At 36.1% G+C, this 21,294-nt stretch overlaps 1 protein-coding gene across 2 annotated transcripts in view; it reads right to left on the bottom strand.

Moving 5' to 3' along the window:
• Nucleotides 1-222: 222 nt before the first annotated feature.
• Nucleotides 223-21,294, bottom strand: part of FAM3C (FAM3 metabolism regulating signaling molecule C) — a 54,121-nt gene continuing 33,049 nt past the window's right edge. For both annotated transcript variants that reach the window (XM_070369324.1, XM_070369323.1), the window contains exons 6-10: nucleotides 12,619-12,677; nucleotides 9,949-9,999; nucleotides 7,739-7,823; nucleotides 3,131-3,257; nucleotides 223-2,534 (exon numbers count right to left, since the gene is read on the bottom strand). In XM_070369324.1, coding sequence (XP_070225425.1) covers nucleotides 2,445-2,534; nucleotides 3,131-3,257; nucleotides 7,739-7,823; nucleotides 9,949-9,999; nucleotides 12,619-12,677 — 412 coding nt within the window. In that variant the 3' untranslated portion in view covers nucleotides 223-2,444. The remainder of the gene's footprint in view (nucleotides 2,535-3,130; nucleotides 3,258-7,738; nucleotides 7,824-9,948; nucleotides 10,000-12,618; nucleotides 12,678-21,294) is intronic.

Raw genomic sequence — 21,294 nt, 5'->3', positions numbered from 1 at the left:
TTCCTAACTGAACACGGCACATTTCTCATTCTTTCATTTAAAAATGGGGCGTGTCAACCAAATTGAATGAAACTATCATCTTTTTGGAGGGGTCAATTTATTTATAATATGTATAAACTAAGTATAAAGTGCATTTCAGGCTAAAGGCATTGAGCTTCATCTGGCAAAAAAAAATTACAAAATATCAGATAATTCATTTGCAAATGAACACAACACAGAAAGAACAATGATAAATTTTAATCAAAGTCAGGAATATAAAGATTCTGGCTCAATTTTTCTTCAGTTCCCCAGATAACACTTTTTTCCTACCGTCTTTACTGCATTTTAACAGGCATATCATAATAAACTTGTCTTGGACTGTATCTATGATTACAAATAAAAAATACACATCCATTAAGTCCTTAAACACCATTTAAAAGACCAAAGTGTCAATGCTAAGTTTCTGATTTTAATGAAAATTCTGAACACTAAATGAGCATTGTTGCATTTATAATGCTGATTTTTAAAAGCTATCTGAAAGTAAAATACAGTAAAATTATTGCTTTCAAAGTTATGTTGACATAAACCATACAAGACAGAATTGAAACAATAGCAAACTGCATGAAAGCAATTAAATAACCAATCTTTTGGCATTTTACACACCTCTAACGTGATCATGTTAGTCCTTATCTTGAAACAGAAGTCTTGTCATCTAGATACTTAAATTCTATCCATATTAAGATATATCCTGAGGATATTAGTGTGTTTAACCACAGGAATGACTTAAATTTTGCATGTTAAGCAGGACAATAAAACCTCAATGTGAAGTTCTGTAGGTATATTACTTTGCCAGATAATACAAAAAAAAAAAATCACAAATGCAAAATCAAGAATATTTATTCTCATTACTTAAAAAAAAAAGCAACACTTATTTCACAATCCCTGGAACTGTAAAATAGCTATTTTTTTAATTTACAGAATCACAGGAAGTATTTGAAATGTTAAAATACACATGCTGAAAGTGATTTACTGTATCAGCACCAAAAATCTGAAAAGTTTACAAAAATTGCTTAGATGTGTAAGGTGCATTGATTCATGAATTACATTCAGTTTGAGGGAAGAAACAGTACCCCAAAACTCATTGATATTTAATAACTTCCAACTCAGTTTATAGCAAAATAAAAAATACTGCTTTTAGTTTTTCTTTACGTAAGGCATCTAAAATTTAGATCCAAAATTGAAGTGCTGCCTTTTACTGTGAGTGGCAGTTTGTTGATTACATTTTTTATGTTCCAGTTTAAGATATTTCACACATAATATTTAACGCCCTAAAAATATTTTAAGAAACTTGAGTCATTTTTTGAACATCTGAAGCTAACAAAAAAGTTGGATTTCTTATATTTTTAGGTAGAATTGGGTATGAAGTCACTGTGTATCAAATAAAAGTATTTCTTAACTGTTAACAGTCCCAATCACTTCATTAAGACTTTTTTATTGATAAATAAATATGTTGTTATCTTTTCAGGCAAAAATTACTATCAGAAATCAGATGAAAGTAAATACAGAATCTTTGGGTTTACAATCTAAAATCATTGTGACATTAAAGTGCGCCTCTTTCCAAACCACTTGGCCAAGGCTGAGAACAATTAAATAAGGAAAACTTAGGCCAGTAAGGTTCTAACTGTACTAATATGCTGTCCTGAATGACCTACTAAGGCTGGGGAAGGGACCTGGCCAGATTCCTCAGCTCTGGGGAGTTGCCCCCTCCTGCCTCACTCTGAATAGCTTATGCAAAATCAAGTTATTCACACTGCTAACACAAAATCCATCAAGCTACAGTCCTGAATGCCATCTACATTTATATATTTACTTTGTACTGTGTACATTAAACAAAGAATTCTGTTGTGCTTTTCATGTATTTGATATGTTTTCTTATTTTATTTATAGGTTTCTTGGGAAGGGAAGAGAAAGACTAAGAAAAGAAATACAACAGGGGAGTCAGACTGTAAAGTAACATTACAGCCCAATATCTTTTTAATTTAAAAGATACTATCATCAGAAGGCAATATACATATATATATGTAAAAGAAAACAAAGTCTGCTCCCTAAAATCCATATCGTTCCATGATAGATTTTCACAGCGACTAGTATATATCAATATATTTTTCATATCTGTTCAGTTAGCCATTGGTATGCTTTTAGAATTAAAAGATGCCATTAGCATCATGGTCTGAAATTGTACCATTAGAGAGATGTGCTTGAAAATGGTTCAGTGATTTGCTCATTATGATGACTATTTACAAAGACAGCTATTTACGTTAGCAATAAATAATCCTGATATCAAAAGAGATAATGGACATGCACACACCGAGATGGCTGCATGCTCTTAAAATATTTACATGTAGTTTTTCTGGTAGGGTTTTCCCACTAACAGTGAAAGTGTGCTCCCTTCGGTTTTCTCCACGTCAGTCTTGCTTCTGGGGAATGCATCCTTCCATTTCCACAACTTCAGGCCATCCTTCATATTTATTTGTGTCCTTATTGTTCTTTATGTGCTGTTGGAACACAACCACAGTATAGTACTTTAGCAAACTGCATATCTGCAATAACATAATTAAGTATACTCATTTCAGTAACACTTCTATCAACATATAAATTAGTGTTCAAGATATTAAATGAGCAATGCTTGGGGTCTGGCATACAGTGGCAGACCTTCAAAGAGGAACTGAAAGAACAAAACACCACAGATGGTCTTTAAAGATCCTTTGTAAGTCAAACATAAGTTTACATTCTACTAAGTTCTAAAGTATATCTGTACTTCATTGATTCTAATATCAAAAGTTCAGCTAAAATTTTTAATAACCAACCTCCTAAAGGTCTTATGATACAAGTAATCATAGGCCAATGCATTGTCACATAGGAAAAAAATTTCATGTAGAATTTGACTTTTTTAAATTTTAAAATTAAAATAGTATCATGGTTATTTCAAATAACTGATTGCCAGGAACCTATGAAAAAATATGGAAATATATTATGGAAACATATTTAATGTCTGCTTTATCTAAGTTGCAAATAACTGGGATAGGAATACATAGTGAATGGTTTCACACAATTGCTGTTGCCCATTAATTATGAAGTCTGAGACACTAACCTGTTCAAAAGGGCTTTTTGTCTTAATGCCTTTTCCACCACAGAAGACCCAGTTGTCTCTGAAACCAAGATGAGTAATAGATGTACTCCCCAATTCAGCAATCAGCCGCCGGGCCTCATCATTGAGTCTTGAAGAAGAGAAAAAGAATGATACAGTAAACGTAGTGTACTGTATGTGGTCTAAGGAATACTGATACACTTACAATATTTAACATACAACCATGAAATAAATGAGAAAACCCTGGCTTAAATAAGAGAACATAAAAAAATAAATTTTATCAGAGTAACATTCCTACTATTTGAATTCTTTAATGATGAAAGTTATGAAATCTAGCAAATAAATTTCTAGCTTATGCTATTTAGAAGTACCTTTATTTGTGTCTTAATTTCACAACAACAGTTCATTTTCATTTACATTCCATCAAATAAAAATAGGAAACTGTCATTTTTTGTCAGTAGATACCTATTCAGGTTAATACAAGATCTTAAGTAGTCAACATCTTTGTAAAATTAAAAATCACTTTGAATCTCCACTAAACTCTTTGTAAATTACATTTGAGTAGAATTAAGGTAAGTGCTAATAGAAATCTGGATGTTTCTAATACTAGGTTTACTTATATCTACTTCATAACAGTAATTTTTGCCTGAAGAGATAATAACACATTTATCAATAGGAAAGTCCTGATTACTGACTGGGATTGACAACATTTAAAAAATAATTTTATTTGACATACAGTGAGTTTATACTCAATTCTACAGGCAAATATAAGAGACCTGACTTTTTCTGTTAACTTCAAATGTTTGCAAAATGACTCAAGTTTTTCAAATATTTTTAGGGCATTAAATATTTTATGTGAAGTATCTGAAACTGGCAAGGCAGTTCTCACGTAACTAACCTGAAGATAAACAGGATACTTTATGTTAAAAAAAAAAAGCTTCATGAACAGGACAGAGCTACATATGTCATTAGCCCTTCACAATTAGTCACATCCAGGGGGCAGTGAAACTGTTTTAACCACAGCTTGGGCACTACTGCCCTCCTGGGAAAGGTCATAAGAATCGGTGAGAAAATCAGGGGCAGACCTGGAATACTTAGTCTTTCAGATTCATAACTATATCAAGTGATGCATTTATAACCAAGGGAAATCAAAATAAATGAAATGGCTGTGCAAAAGGACCAGTGAAGTCTCAGCTTCTGAAGATTCTGACACCTTCACACACAACTACACATATTTGCGTCTGGCTTTCTCCCCAAAGTGGGTCTGTAGCTGTGTTTCTTGTAATCGTCCTTACATGAATTGCTATCACTTTCATTCATCTGCCTATTTGGTAAGCAATTTCTGTAGTAGATGGACATCCCCTGAAAGTATTGTCTGAACTGTTTATTTGCTTCTGAACAGTGTTAGTATGTCATGGATCTGCAGACTATTACATTCCACTCTTTAGTTTATTCAAATGTTCTACTGCTGGCCCCTTAATTAGAACTTTTTACTGGTATCAGCACTAGTAGTGAATTTTGCTGCTTTATCTAGAATAAATGGTGCAGAACAGAGGTCGTGCTTACTAGGGCAGCCTAGTGACAACCTCCTGGAGGAAGGCCTACGGGATTCAGTCAGTTACATCTCAGAAAAATCACAAATTGCACCTCAGGGTGCAGGCTTCAGGGCTGCTTGTAAATAGCTGAATGTTAGGTTCACAAATGCCAAGAGATTGCTTCATACACAAAAAATGCCTTCATAGTAGGTGGTTATCCAAATGCAGGCCTGGCCGCCTGCCAGAAGTACATGCAATTTTTTCTTATCTAAAAAACTTTACAATTAAGAAATATAATGAAGGACAGTCATTTTTCCTTCTGCATTTCCAAATTATAGAAGTTGTTGTTTTGATCTGCATGAATAAACTAACCAATCTAGCAGCAACATTAAACTGAGCTTTCCATTTTGATTCTGCTCATCTTTCCTTACTTTCCCTTGAGAATACCCTGAGGTCCTAAGCAGAAAAGGATTACTACAGCAGGGCTTAGAAAGGCCTAAGAGCAAGACTGGTCCTTGGCTGGCTCTGGAAGCTTGGATTTGGGAAGGTTCCCCATTCCCATAACTGATCAGAATGGCTCTCATGTGTCTAAACTGTGCAAACAAAGTAGTTTATACGAAACACCTACTTTCTGGCTGGGAATCTGGAATTTGGGGATGCATAAGGCAGACGGTGCCTCATGACCAGCTCCCAGTAAAAACCCTGGGCCGTGAGCTCTAATAAGCTTCCCTGGTGGACAGCACATCCCAGTGTTGTCACAATCTCTTGCTAGAGGAATTAAGCATGTTCTGTGTCACTCCGCTTGGGAGAAGACTCTTGGAAACTCAGGCCTGGTGCCCTGGTTCCCTCCAGACTCTGCTCTGAACTAGCTGCCCTTCGCGGATTCTGCTTTGCATCTTTTTGCTGTAACAAATCGTAGCCCTGAGTGAGCAGGTCTATAAGCAGAGTCCTGAATTCCTCCCAGTGAATAACCAAACCTGGGGGTGGGCTTGGGTACCCATGCCATATGTCCCTGTGTCTAGCTAACTAGAAGTTTATAACAAGACAACTTCCTCAACAATTTCTGAAGTTTTCTAATCTGCTTATGTAGAATTTTATTATTCTTTTTTGCTATCTTCTATGTAACTAAATAAAAGATGATTTCATGGTTCAAAGAAATGTTGAAAACCATGCAACACAGTCAATATTTTGAGTGCTTGATATAGCAGATGTCAAAATATCCCATTTCTTTAAAAGGCAGTGCAGTGTAACTAATACATTTATACACAGCATTAATTCTGGAGATATATAACTGACCCTGGAACAATCTGGGTTTGAACTGCCAGAGTCCATGTCTATCCCATGATGGGTTCAAATTAAGAAAAGGAGTGTGCAAAAATACAAGGCAAACCATGTTACTAATGACAACACTTTTAATACTACTACCAGGAAGACCTGAGTGCTCAAAATGAGATGAGGTTCATAAAACTACTAAAGGCCACAGAGAGAAATTTTGCTGCCAAGTATAAATAATGAGGGGATCCACTGTTTCAGGAGAATGATAGGGTATCGAGATCAAAACACAACTGTCTTTTCCAAGGAGGCAAACACTCTTTGATCAACATAAAAAGGGAAGAGTGGCTCAGGAATGTTCATAGTAAGTACTTTAAATTTAAGCCTCGAGGCCCACACGTGACACCCTTAATTTCTTAAGGAACTTGTTAATATAATCTTCAAGGTAATGTCAGTTATTTTAGAAGCATCATGGAAAGTGAAGACGTTAAGACGTTAAAAGTTAAATATTTCAGTTTTTAAAAAAAACAAGGGAATTTTTAAAAACAATAATTCAATAAAACTAAATCTAACTCCTAGCAAAATTTTAGAATGGATTACAAGAAGGAGATCCTGTGAGTATTAAAGAAAGAATAAGAAAAAAAAGAGAAAGAGTAGTAGGAAGGGGGCTAGATTAATAAAGCCATGTAAACATCATCTCATACTTTCAGCTTTATACACAGTTTTGGGGCAGTAAGCCAGGGTATTATAATTAGCATTATCCATGAATTTCAAGAAGGCATCTGACAGTCTCAGAAAATTAAATAATTAAACAGCAACTGGACAGTATGCCTATTAGAGTACATTGGAAACTAAAAAGTAGTTTCTGCAGCTGGCTAATAGATGAATCCCTCAGAAGTGGTCTCCAGTTGGTGGCACACTGCCTGTAGTAAACATGTTTATCATTGATGACTTAGATTTAGAAATCTGAATGACTCTGGAGAGAGTACAAAGCCTAGACAATGGAAATCTCATAGGACAAATGTCAGCATCAAGACCAAGTGGGCCAATAACAGCAAAATTAAATTTAACAAGGATATATGAATATAAAGTCTTCATTCACATTAAACAAAACCAAGTTCTGAATGGGGAGAAGGACCTGACTTGTCAGTGATTAAAAAAAAAAAAAAACCTCTGAGATCAAATGAAGAGATCTGAGACTTTAAGTTGACGAACACTGTGACATGACTGCTTAAAGAACATGAATGCATCACTAGTCTTCATGAACATTAACCGTAATTTCTCAAACATGGTGAGTGAGCACCTCCTCTGTACCCTGTACTGGCCAGACCACTTCGGGAACACTATGGCCAACTTGGGGCTTCATTTTAAGAGGGACAATGATCACCTAGAGAATGCCCAAGAAATGCAACCAGGAGGGTAAAATGACCTAGAAACTTAACATGATAAAAGATTAGAAGAGCCACTACAGTTTTAAAGGACTGGGGTTTCACAGGACAGACACACTTTGGGAAATGCCATAAGAAAATGGTACTAAAGAATATTATTGTCAGAGAAAACAATTTACAGTTGTTAAAAACAGAACATAAAAGAATATAGCAAACTTTATGTGCAATGTGACTCTAATTTCGCAATCAGAGATGAATGATAATTACACAGAAAGTAAAATTTTTAAAAGTTAACCGTGTTTATCTGAAAGTTGGATTACTTGACTGTTTTATAAATTTTTTCGTTGAAAATGTTTTGCTTATGTTATTATAAATTATAGATCTGCAAAGTTGCATATATTTTGAAATTTACATACTTGGTTGCTCCATCATCATATGTTCCCATTAAGACTATTGTTCCATCTTGTATGGCCTTCAGAAACTCAATAAATGGGGCCACATCTGAAAAAAAACAGAAAGGGTTAAGTGTTTTTGTTTTTTTTTTTAATGACTAACCATCATGATAATCTCTTAGAACTTAACAGTACAAAAAATGAAGTGTTTGTAAATTGATAATTTCTAATGTAGAGAAACCAAAAGAGAAATCTTATGAACAGGATAAAAATTAAGTTTCATATAAACTTAAAATTTCCCAATTCTGATTCACCCTGTGTGTGTTTCAAACTGATACTCCAGGGGCTAAATGAAAAATCCATAGCATATTAAAGTATGACATGATTTCAAGTAAGAAGTTTAGGAGACAGGAGAAAGGTTCATGGACTCCCTGAGTATATGTAAAGTTGTTTGCACAGATACTTTTCTAAAAAAGAGAACTTTTATTTACTGCACAAAAGGATCTGTAATTAAAAAATATATATATAAATATGTACACAGCTGACCCTTGAACAACAGGGGTTTGAGCTCAGGAGTCCACTTATACACAGATTTGTTTTCAATAAATCCTACAGTACCATGTGATCCTCATTTAGTTGAATCCGAGGATGCAGAACTGCAGGTACGGAGGGCCAATTATGGACCTTGAGCACCTGAAGATTACGAGCTATCTGTAGAGGGTCCTGGAACCAGTCCCCTGCAGATACTGTGGGACAAGTGTACATACATCCATAGTGATTTAAGGAATCTTCTGGGAATATCTACCTACTATAAACTAGGGGAAGAAATGTAAGCTAGTTATCACTAAAAGTCAAGCTAATTAAGGCAAATATTGTAGTCATTACCTGCTTCATCTGCAGTATTAAGATTCACAAAGGATTAAACCATGTTGGTGACTATAAACTGGTGATACCAAAGAGGCTGATTGGGAACTATCAATACAAATCATTCTACATCTTGAACTCCTTACAATGTCAGATTCCTAAATGCCCAAGTCTAATACTACTTCAAAACTATTCAGTTTCTTTCCACAGCAAAGGTTCCAAAGATTTCTCTAAAACTGGATTCTATCTTAAAGTAATAGTGTTTTTAATTCAGAAAAAAATGTAACAGAGCAGCTAACAAATAACTTCTATTTAAAACTAAAGATGGCAACTACTTCTAAATTTGAGGGGTATTTTCAGCGTAGTTTGCTGACCTGAGATGAAATACCAGAGCTTCCGGTCACATGACTGATTTCAACAACAGTTTTAGAAGAGGTTTTCCATGTGATAAATTTTGTTAGAAACAATTATTCCTTTAGAATCTAAAACTGATGACACATTTTAAGTTGACAACATACATGTTTTGACACCATGAAAAGTTCTGATCTCATTTAAAAAATAAATAATACATGGCATCTCATTACAGGCTGAAGAAATATTAGAAAAGCTCAATGGTCTGAGAACAAGATAAAATTGGGAAGCCTAACAACTGCTGGCTTCCAGGGAATTCGTAAAGTGGATGAGGAGGTGCAGGGGAGAGCCTCAACTTAGAAAAGAATCAACAGTTAAATCAGTGTTGGCCTTCCTTTAGACTTGAGGAAGAAGTCTCTCTTTCAGGCACCACCTTCTTTGAGGTGCCAGGTCCTTCCCTCTGCAGGCTGGTGACTAATTTCCACCTGCTCGTTGGAACTGCCAAATTAGGAAGATTATCTGTGGACTGCTCTAAGTACAGTAAACTGGAAAGAAAATTCTACTCCTTCTCTCAAATATTCATCTATTTGAATAATAATCCTGGTTATGAACTTAGTTTTGAGACTGAAAATTTTATGCAAAAAAATCAATTCAGTGAAGTCAACACGATTACACTGGTTAAGCCCTTCTTCAAATTACTTATTTTTTTTTTTAGAAATTTCAGACAGAAACCCAAAGCAGCCTAAAGCTTTGAATTAGTTGTCCTGCAGAAAACAGGACTCAGACTTTAACAAATCTCAAGTGTGATTATGACTGCTCTTAATTACACATCACCAACAATTTTTATAAAAAAGTGAAGTGCATCCGGTATGACTAATCATTTAAATATGAGCTGGACATTCAGTGAAAAGAAACAAAATGAAAACCAAATAGTACCATTATTTTCTCATCAACGGACTACATTATATTGGTATGATTTAGTGCAAGCAACAGAACAGTTACACGTAATTTATACTTACTTCCTCCCCACATGTCAAAATATCTGGTGTCTATTAGTTCTCCCGTTTTGCCTAAAAGAGATTGAATTCATAGCAAATTACATAACTGAAATATACTCTACATTGTATAAGACATATGATCTTGTCCAACGTGAATCCATTAGCAGAGAATTATTATGACAAATACTTAAAATTTGAATTGCATGCATCTAAAATTTTTTTCTAAAAGGGTGATTTTTGAATAGGACTTTCTCATTAATTTTGTAAGCTGAAGAGTAGCAAACAGAAATTACTACTGACTTTAGACAATTCAAATTTAAAGTTATATATTTTTCATCCTTATGTGTTACTGTCTTCCCTTATTTAAAAATTACCCACAAATACATAAACCTTAAAAAAAATGAATCCATGCTATTTTCTGTTATTAAAGCAATCTTGCAAAAAAAATTTGTATTTAATTTTCTTTTAAAACGTTTTATTTGCTATCAATTGGACAAATATGCATAGAATCTTTTATACAAAGGAAAATGCAGAAACTAGAAACAAAAATATCTCTCTCATTGTGAAAGCTATAGAAATTATTTTCCTACAGTATGAACTAGAGAAGGTGGGTGTGGATTCTCTTCTCCCCAGAGGGTGACTCTTCAGAGGGTGACTGTGCCAAAAAGAGAAGTATGCAGCTGGGTCTCATTTCACAGGTTCATATATTCAGATGTGATTTTTCAAGAACACTTGAGATGTTCAAGATTCAGTGTGGACAATACTGAAAAATTACAACTGACTCTGACTCTTCATTCAACCCCACACCATATGAAATACTCCAGCACCTTCTGTCATTCTACATACCCGCATTCGTGTCAGTCTATATCACGTTCAGTTCAGTTCAGTTGCTCAGTCGTGTCTGACTCTTTGCAACCCCATGGACCGCAGCACACCAGGCCTCCTCGTCCATCACCAACTGCTGGAGTTTACTCAAACTCGTGTCCATTGAGTCAGTGATGCCATCCAACCATCTCATTATCTGTCATCCCCTTCTCCTCCTGCCTTCAATCTTTCCCAGCATCAGGGTCTTTTCAAATGAGTCAGCTCTTCGCATCAAGTGGCCAAAGTACTATTGTTTCAGTTTCAACATAAGTCCTTCCATCGAACACGCAGGACTGATCTCCTTTAGGATGGATGGGCTGGATCTCCTTGCAGTCCAAAGGACTCTCAAGAGTCTTCTCCAACACCACAGTTCAAAAGCATCAATTCTTTGGTGCTTCCTAAGGCCCACTTGACTTCATATTCCAGGATGTCTAGCTCTAGGTGAGTGATCACACCATTGTGATCATCTGGGTCATGAAGATCTTTTTTGTACAGTTCTTCTGTGTATTCTTGCCACCTCTTCTTAATATCTTCTGCTTCTGTTAGGTCCATACCATTTCTGTTCTTTATTGAGCCCGTCTTTGCCTGAAATGTTCCCTTGGTATCTCTAATTTTCTTCAAGAGATCTCTAGTCTTTCCCATTCTATTGTTTTCCTCCATTTCTTTGCACTGATCACTGAGGAAGGCTTTCTTATCTCTTTGCTATTCTTTGGAACTCTGCATTCATATGGGTATATCTTTCCTTTTCTCCTTTTCTTTTCGCTTCTCTTCTTCTCACAGCTATTTGTAAGGCCTCCCCAGACAGCCATTTTGCTTTTATGCATTTCTTTTTCTTGGGGATAGTTTGATTCCTGTCTCCTGTACAATGTCACAAACCTCTTGTCCAGAGTTCATCAGGCACTCTGTCTATCAGATCTAGGCCCTTAAATCTATTTCTCACTTCCACTGTATAATCATAAAGGATTTGATTTAGGTCATACCTGAATAGTGGTTTTCCCTACTTTCTTCAATTTAAGTCTGAATTTGGCAATATGGAGTTCATGATCTGAGCCACAGTCAGCTCCCAGTCTTGTTTTTGCTGACTGTATAGAGCTTCTCCATCTTTGGCTGCAAAGAATATAATCAGTCTCATTTTGGTGTTGACCATCTGGTCATGTCCACATGTATAGTCTTCTCTTGTGGTGTTGGAAGAGGGTGTTTGCTATGACCAGTGTGTTCTCTTGGCAAAACTCTATTAGCCTTTGCCCTGCTTCATTCAGTATTCCAAGGCCAAATTTGCCTGTTACTCCAGGTGTTTCTTGACTTCCAACTTTTGCATTCCAGTCCCCTATAATGAAAAGGACATCTTTTTTGGGTGTGAGTTCCAAAAGGTCTTGTAGGTCTTCATAGAACCGTTCAATTTCTGCTTCTTCAGTGTTACTGATCGGGGCATAGACTTGGATTACCATGATACTGAATGGTTTGCCTTAGAAACGAACAGAGATCATTCTGACATATTACGTTAGGATTCCAATATCTACAGCAAGAATTCATCAATTGTTAGATAATGTTGTACCCTGACAATCTCATGGGAGGCTCTCTATACGCTGCACAGCAAGTTGGATGCTTCTAAGAGAACATGATATAAACACTGAAATGCAGTGTCTCATCTCTACTCATAGCTGATGTTGTGGGAGGGTCGGGGGAGAGCTTTAATGTCAAGCTTGAGTCTTTCTTACCTGATCTCTTGATATAAGAGTCTGTTTTATTTTGGGCCATATAAATATACCTATATACCACTATACTCTTATATCTACCATACTTGTAAGGTAAAATAATTATTCTTACCATTTACCAAGGCAACATTGATTCCTCTTCCAACATTATTCTTAACACCACTCATTAAACTGAAGGGGGAAAAGTTAAGACAAATTTAGAATTAAGATACTGCACATAAACTCCATCAGGGAAAGCCATTCATGCCAAAAAAAAAAAAAAACCAGTTGGGAATGTTATATATACACACAGCTGTTTAATACCACAGTGGAGACTGAAAGGTCTCTACCAGGTCAGAGAAGACAGTCTAACACTGAATAATTTAAAAGCAACATTCTTAAGTAAGATTTCACAAATAGAAATATATATTAAAAAGTATTACAGTCAAAATACTAGACTCTTTCTTGCTGCCCTGCATCAGATTATGAAACATCATTTTAGAAAATCCATCAAACACATGGACGTTATGCTCACAGCCTGCACCATTCTCAAGGGAATAAACAAGGGTAAACTCTAGTGTCCTTTCTGCAAAGTTAATATGACATGAAACAGAGGTGAGATGCTACCAAAATCTTTTATACTCTGAAAGTAAGATTTAACTTAATTGTGAACATTCTCTTAGTGATTACTGATGCAAAATTTCTCAATACCCAGAAGCAGGAATACTGTATTCATATAATTACAGCATTGAACTATAAGACTTGCAATGTCATTCTGCGGTAATCAACCTCCGCGGGCAGCTCACAGACCATTACGTAAAGATAATAAATACTGTGAAATGGAAGGTACGAGAAAAATATTTGCTTTTTATCAGTTCAGTTTGTTGAATTAAAATTATTAAACTAAAAGTGTAGGTACCTTTTATTCTAAAAATTCACAGTGATGTGCTGTTAAATGATTAAGAAGTGGTTTGAGGTGGTGGGGAAGTGAGTATGCATATATGTGAATACACACTACTCATACATGATACATCTGTCTGTCCTTTATCCATCTATCAACAGATATTTAGACTGTTTCTATCTCTTACCTATTTGAAATAATTACATTCTCAACCAACAATGTAAGTTTATTATAATTTTTACTGACAGAAAGGATCTGAAGCACACAATTTCCAAATAATAAAATACATACTTGATCATAAATTTCACTTAGCCACTGATTCTCACAGAATGTGTTATGATTTTCATGGAACTCATTTTACTTAACCTATGGTAGCAAGTGATGAACAAGTAAAATTCCAACACAAATGTTGCATGTTATTTCATTTAAAGAATAAAACAAAGTCAGAAAAACCTGAAACAGTGAACAATAAAGACATATGCTAGAATTTCACTTGTCTGTCAATGATGTGAGTGATGTTTTTGTTGACTCACTGAAAGATAACTTCCTCAACTTTTGTGCTATTCCTAATATCTACAAACATAACATACTTTTAATTTTACTCTGGACAATGAACATTTTCTCCCTCATTTTCTTAAGTCTAGACTTTGAGTCAGCAAAATTTTTCTGTTATGGGCCAGATTGTAAATTTCAAAAGCAAGCACTAAAAAAGCTATACAAAGAGATACACACAATAAATAAATAAAAAGTCTTTAGAAATGTTCATATAACTCACAGGAAGGCAGTAAAAGAAAACAAAAACAAAAAACAGATAACAGAAAGTAATACAATGGCAGGCTTAAGCCTGAACACATCAATAATTATAGTAAGTATAAATAGGTCAAAAATATCCAATGAAGATAGAAATTGGGATGGTGGATTAAAATAGGACTTAACTACATGCTGTTTATAAGAAATAGGTAGAAACAACCCAGAAGTCTACAAACTAATGAATGGAAATGAAATGAATGAAACTAAACAAAATGTGACATATCTATACAATGGACTATCATTCAGCCATAAAAGAAGTGAAGTACTGATATATACTATAACATGGATGAACCCTGAAAACACTGTGCTTAGTGAAGAAGCTGATCACCAAAAAACCCCTACATATTTATATATATATATATATATATATACACACATAAAATGTCCAAAATAGGCAAACCTATAGAGACAGAAAGTAAACTTAGCAGTTACCTAAGTAACAGCAGAGCACAATGAGAAAGAAGCAGGAGGACAATAACTAAAGGACACAGCGTTCCCAAACTGACCGTGGTAATGGGTGCACACATCTGTGAATATACTAAAATCCATTGACTGTGTATTTTAAATGAATGTACTGTAAATGTACAGTAAATGAGCTATATCTCAATAAAGCTGTTTAAACAAAAGCAAACAGGAATGGCTATATTAACATCAATTAAAATAGATTTCTGAGCAAAGAAAAATATCAGAGACAGAGAGGAAGTTTGCATAATGATCAAAGGGTCAATCTAGCAAGAAGACATAGCCATCCCAAGTGTGTGTACCAAGCAATCAAGGTATAAAACATGTGAAGAAAACCCAGGTAAAACACATAGGTGAAAAAGACAAATCTACAACTACAGTTGGACATGTCAATATCCCTCTCTCAAGAGCTGAAAGACAGGAAATTAAAAAGAGTATACAGAACTCAACAGCAGCATTAACCATCAGGGTCTAATTGACATTTAAAGAATATTCTACTTGCTGACAAATATACATTCTTTCCAAGCACCCATTCTTCCAGAATATACTAAGATAGACCATATCATGGGCCATAAAGTAAACCTCAACAAATTTAGAAGTACTGAAATCATATCAAATGTGTCTCCAACCACAATGGAATCAACAATAAAAGATAACAGGAAATTCTCCAAACATTTGGAAACTAAGCAATATACTTCTAACATAACCTATGGGTCAAAGAAGCCTGAAGTGAAAAATTGAAAAACACACTGAAAATGCAGCTTATTAAAATTTGTGAGCCATAGCTAAACTGTGGTATATCCACAGAGTACTACTCAGCATTAAAATAGGAGCAAATTATTAATACATAATAATATTTCAAGACCATTATGCTGAATGAAAAAAAAACCCAATCTCAAATGCTTACATATTATATGATTCTATTTATACAATATTCTCAAACCAAAGTCAGCAAAGTGATGTCTCTGCTTTTTAATACACTGTCTAGGTTTGTCATAGCTTTTCTTCCAAGGAGGAAGCATCTTTTAATTTTGTGGCTGTAGTCACTATCTGCAGTGATTTTGGAGTGCAAGAAATTAAAATTTGTCACTGCTTCCACTTTTTCTATTTCTATTTGCCATGAAGTGATGGGACCAGATGCCATGATCTTAATTTTTTGAATACTGAGTTTCAAGCCAGCTTTTTCACTCTCCTTTTTGACCCTCATCAAGAAGTTCTCTGTACCTCTTCACTTGCTGCCATTAGAGTGATATTATCTGTGTATTTGAGGTTAGTCTTGATTCCAGCTTGTGATTCATCCAGTCTGGCACTTTGCATGATGTACTCAGCATATAAGTTAAATAAGCAGGGTGACAATATACAGCTTTATTGTACATCTTTTCCAATTTTGAACCAGTCAGTTGTTCCCTGTCCGGTTCTAACTGCTGCTTCTTGACCTGCATACAGCTTTCTCAGGAGTCAGGTAAGGTGGTCTGGTACTGCATCTCTTGAAGAATTTTCCAGTTTGTTGTGATCCACACATTCAAAGTCAATGAAGCAGAAGTAGGTGTTTTTCTGGAATTCCCTTGGTTTCTCCATGACCCAATGAATGTAGGCAATTTGATCTCTGGTTCCTCTGCCTTTCCTAAACCCAGCTTGTACATCTGCAAGTTCTTGGTTCACAAACTGCTAAAGCCTAGCTTGAAGGATTTTGAGCATTACTTTGCTAGCATGTGAAATAAGCACAACTGTACAATAGTTTGAACAGTCACTGCATTGTCCTTCTTCGGGATTGTAATGAAAACTGACCTTTTCCAGTCCTGTGGCCATTGCCGAGTTTTCCAAATTTGCTCAAACATTGAGTGTAGCACATTAACAGCATCATCTTTTAGAATTTTAAATAGCTCAGCTGGAATTTCGTCACCTCCATTAGCTTTCTTTGTAGTAATGCTTCCTAAGGCTCACTTGACTTCATACTCCAGGATGTGTGAGTGACCATACCATCATGCTTATCCAGGTCATTAAGACCTTTCTTGTAAACCTCTTCTTTGTATTCTTGCCACCTCGTCTTAATCTCTTCTGTTTCTGTTAGGTCCTTTGTGTCTGTCCTTTTTGTGCTCATCCTTGCATGAAATATTCCCTTGATATCTCCAATTTTCTTGAAGAGATCTCTAGTCCTAACTATACACAGACACTGTACTAATTGCCAGTTTCCATTCTGATACTGTACTATCATTTTGTAAGATCTAACCATGGGGAAATGGGTAAAGAGCACATGGGATCTCTCTGTACTACCTTTGCAACTGCCTGCGATTTCTGTAATTTTTTCAAAACTGAAAAGTAAAAGAAAAACTCTACTCCAAGATCTACTGAAAAAGGAAAAGCATAAAATTTTGATTTGTAAAATTTTGGCTTCCCTGGTGGCTCAGATGGTAAAGAATCTGCCTGTAATGCAGAGTTCTATCCCCAGGTCAGGAAGATTTCCTGGAGAAGGAAATGGCAGCCCACTCCAGTATTCTTGCCTGGAGAATTCCATGAACAGAAGACCCTGGAGGGCTACAGTCCATGGGAACGCAGAGTCGGACACGACTTAGTAGCATTTGACTATCTACTCATACTTGTGAATCTGCCTTCAAAATTTCACTTGTTCTGTAAAATTGAAAAAGTCAAAGTCAAAGTTGCTCAGTCGTGTCCAACTCTTGTGACCCCAAGGACTATAGAGTCCGTGGAATTCTCCAGGTCAGAATACTGGAGTGGGTAGCCTTTCCCTTCTCCAGGGGATCTTCCCAACCCAGGGATCAAACCCAGGTCTCCCACATTGCAGGTGGATTCCTTACCAGCTGAGCCACAAGGGAAGCCAAAGAATACTGGAGTGGGTAGCCTATCCCTTCTCTAGATCTTCCTGACCCAGGAATAGTTAAATAAAACATAGATCTTTTCTACATGTGTGCAAAACCAGGTTTGAAAGGTGGTCTGTAAGAAGTACCAAACAAGACTGTTGCATAAAACAGGGAAGTTTCAAGTACATCTGTTCTATTCCTTTTGCAAATGTGTTATAGCCGTCACTAATGTGAAGAAGCCACAGTGATGATTAATCAACCATTAGAGTTATAATTAAGCATCACGGTGTCTTCTCCAGGAGAGATCATTTGTAGTGAGCGGCAGCAGCTGTGTACATCAGAGAGGAAGAAAGGCAACAGAGCTACATGGTGACATGGGCTTCCCACAAGAGGGCAGTAGCTTATCAGGTTTTAAAAACCAAACTTCCATCAGGGGAAACCTATAGCCAGCAAAGGACAAATCAGTGAAGATTTTAAATGTACACAGGTTAGTCACCCAGTACTAACACAAGCTGAAATACTTTTTTCTCTTTCATGAATATGAAGGTTCCTCCCACCACTCCACACCTGCAGGCAAATAGTTAAAGAAAATGATTAAATACTCTATAGACAGATTCTACACCTTTGAATACAGTTCTGTTTCAAATACCTACAACATGTTCCAGCTATTATGCCTTAAAATGATTTGTTTAGAGAAGGGTTTAACAAACTACAGCCCATGGGTCAAATCTAGCCAGCTGGCTGGCTGGCTGTTTTGTTTTTCCACTCATGAGCTTAGAATGGTTCTTATATTTTTATATAGTTACATTTAAAATGATTATGTAAGTACCTACATCATATCCTTGGTTTTATCTTTTGGTCCTCCCAGCCAAAAATCCTATCTTGCTCGTCAATGTGGAAAAAAAAAATCCCTCAAAATAGTCCACCACATAACTTGTGTACAAACATTAAGACTATAATAAAAGATGAAGTATTATTCCCAATATCTAAAAAAATTATCCCCACTTCTCTAAAAAAAAAAAAAAAAAAAAGCTATAATTCATGTATCATGTGGCACCTCATATTTATACCTGGGATTTTCTAAATATTTCTAACTAATGAGAAGTTTGAAATCCATCTAATCTCCATAATATATCTTGACGGCATCTACTTGTCCTTTAAACCATGACCATGACCCTATTTTAATCTTTGTTTGTATTGGGGTTTCTAAATCTTAGTCTACGATGATATTATAGGTTTGATAATTCATGAGGAAGGGCTGTCCTGTGCACTGTAGGAAATTTAAGAGCATCCTTAGTCTCTACAAGCAGCACCTCCATAACTTTGATGCCCCAAAATGTCCACAGACCTTGACAAATTTCCCCTAGGGAGAAAACTGCCCCCACTGAGAAGCATTGATCTGGACTAGTAGTCTGCAAAATGAGTTTGTGTATACTTACAGCATGTGTAGGAAAATATTAAAATTTCTACTTATGTATTCTTGGATCCACTTACATATTTCAGTGAGCACACATGCAAACAAGTCTCTTGCCAACTGTGTGTGGCAGGGGGGGAATCGAAAGACTGTGCCAGCACCTGGGAAAGGCCCTCCAATTGCTCTGTCTACTCTTACTTCTCTCATCATGTTATCCAGCAGTCAGATCATTTTCTTCAATATAAATGAAGTGAAGACATGCCAGACTTTGAAAACCTTCAACAACCTCTCAACACTCTCAGAAAAAGATCTCATCTCCTTTTCTGCACGGCCTATAAGTTCCAACGACCTGGCCGTTATCCACTTCTCTCCAGCTCTTTCCCACGTTGGGCCTTCAAGCTTGCTCTTTAGAATGGTCTTCCCCTGGCGGTCTTCCTTCTTATCCTTTAATTCTCAGACTAAATATCACTGTTTTAGAGAAACATTCCTTGACCCACTCAGTCTAAAGTTGGACACCTTTATCTCATCTCACTGCCCCCATCAGTATCTATCACACCCTGCTGCTCTGGGCAGGGTGTGCCACAATTTCTAACTATTTCTTTGCATTTACTCCTTAAATATCCTTCTCCCTACCAGACTGTGTGTTCCATGAGAGCAGGAACTGTGCTCAGTAAATACCTGTTGAATAAAAAGTGGATGGAATGAATGATGCTAAGAAAATTCAGACTTCTTTAAAATTTTTATGGAAAAATCAATACAGAATTAGAACATACTGGAAAGAAAGCACTAGACTGAATTGTCCCTACCGGTTCTCTACTAGGTATACCTGGTCAATAGTTCAGTCCCCTATTTCAAGGACTAGATTTCAGGGCCTGGGGCATAACTATAAAATCCCATCAATTATTCACTCTCTCACAGGAATGGCAGAAAAATTCCTGAAAAGTGGATGGACAGGTGGCCTGTCTCAGTTTTATGGTTAAACAAACTGAAATATAATTCTACATGACACGCCCATGATGCTAGAACCAAATTCTCTGGCTCTGAGTCAATACTTTTTTTTTTACCAGACTCCACTGCTTAATACACTTCTCTCTTCTTTTTAACTTATAATCTGTGAATAGACAACCTGTTCTTATTTACTAGTTTAATCTCTTCTTTGAATTAAAACTTACATGCTTCAAGGGGGCAGAGATAAGATGAAGATGGCCTGTCATGAATGGGCTGGGCATTCGAAGAGAACTTCCTACTTATTATTCAGAATCAAGTATCTCCAAACAAGGTGAAAAGGGGGAATGGAACATTCTAAGGTAATGGGAAGGATGTTACTTAATGCAAAATCTACAAACTTCGAAAAGCCAAATGCTTTCAATTCAGTAAAGCAAGACTATTATGAGACATCAGAGGACGACGGATGAACAATGGATTATCATCAGCATGAGGATAAAGGAAATGAGCAGGGACCTTAGGATCACCTGGCTCAAGCTTTTAATTTTACAGTAAAAGTTTTATTCTAAGAGGCTAAATCCTACACACAGCTAACTGAAAAGAGGGGCGAGAATAAAAATGTTAGCGCTTCTATATTAAAAAGAAAAGACAAAAAGCTGGGAAAAACTGCCTCATTTCCTCCTATCTATAAAATTACCTCACTCTTTACTCTATATAATTAAATGGCACATATATTATTTTATGTAAAGCCTATCATATATCTAATTTTTCAAACAAGACCCGATTAGAAGCAACCAACAAAAAGCAGGGTTTGTGACTTCAGAGCCAGGAACTTAGAAATGATCATCAGAATACTTAGAGAATATGGTACACACTGCCCAGAACATGTGTGACGGCAAGGGCGTGATGAACACTGATGGGGTGAGTGAAGTGAGGTGCAGGTGTCCAACTTTAGATTGAGGGGTCAAAGAACATTTTTCTAATCCAGGAACTTCACGACAAGTGACACAGGAGTAGGAGACTAAAAAAGCCAAAAAGGTATACTCTGCAGAGCATCTCAATAAAGGAAACCATTCAGTTTAGTGGCAAGCAGTTCTGGGCCATGACGGACTTGAGGTTATTACTGGGCTACTTCACACTTCAGCAGGCAGCACTCAAACATTTAAAATGAGAAATGTTGGTTTGTAAGATAAAGCATTCATTATCTAGGGCAGTCTAGTTGACAAAAATAAGCCTACTTGGACTTTCTGCAGTGATGGAAACGCTTTCTACCTGCGCTGTTACATTGGGTAGGCACAAGCTGCATGTAGCTATTAGCACTTGAAATATGGTTGGTATGACTGAGGAAGTGAACTTTAATTTTAATTAATTTAAATGAATTAACTTTGCCCCTATTACTTAGGAATCAAAATTAAATAGCCATCTGTTTCTATGACTATCAGATGGGATATAGAAAAT

Source organism: Bos mutus, chromosome 4 (genome assembly GCF_027580195.1).
Source record: "Bos mutus isolate GX-2022 chromosome 4, NWIPB_WYAK_1.1, whole genome shotgun sequence".
Taxonomy (NCBI): domain Eukaryota; kingdom Metazoa; phylum Chordata; class Mammalia; order Artiodactyla; family Bovidae; genus Bos; species Bos mutus.
This window is presented reverse-complemented; position numbering and strand designations above follow the sequence as displayed.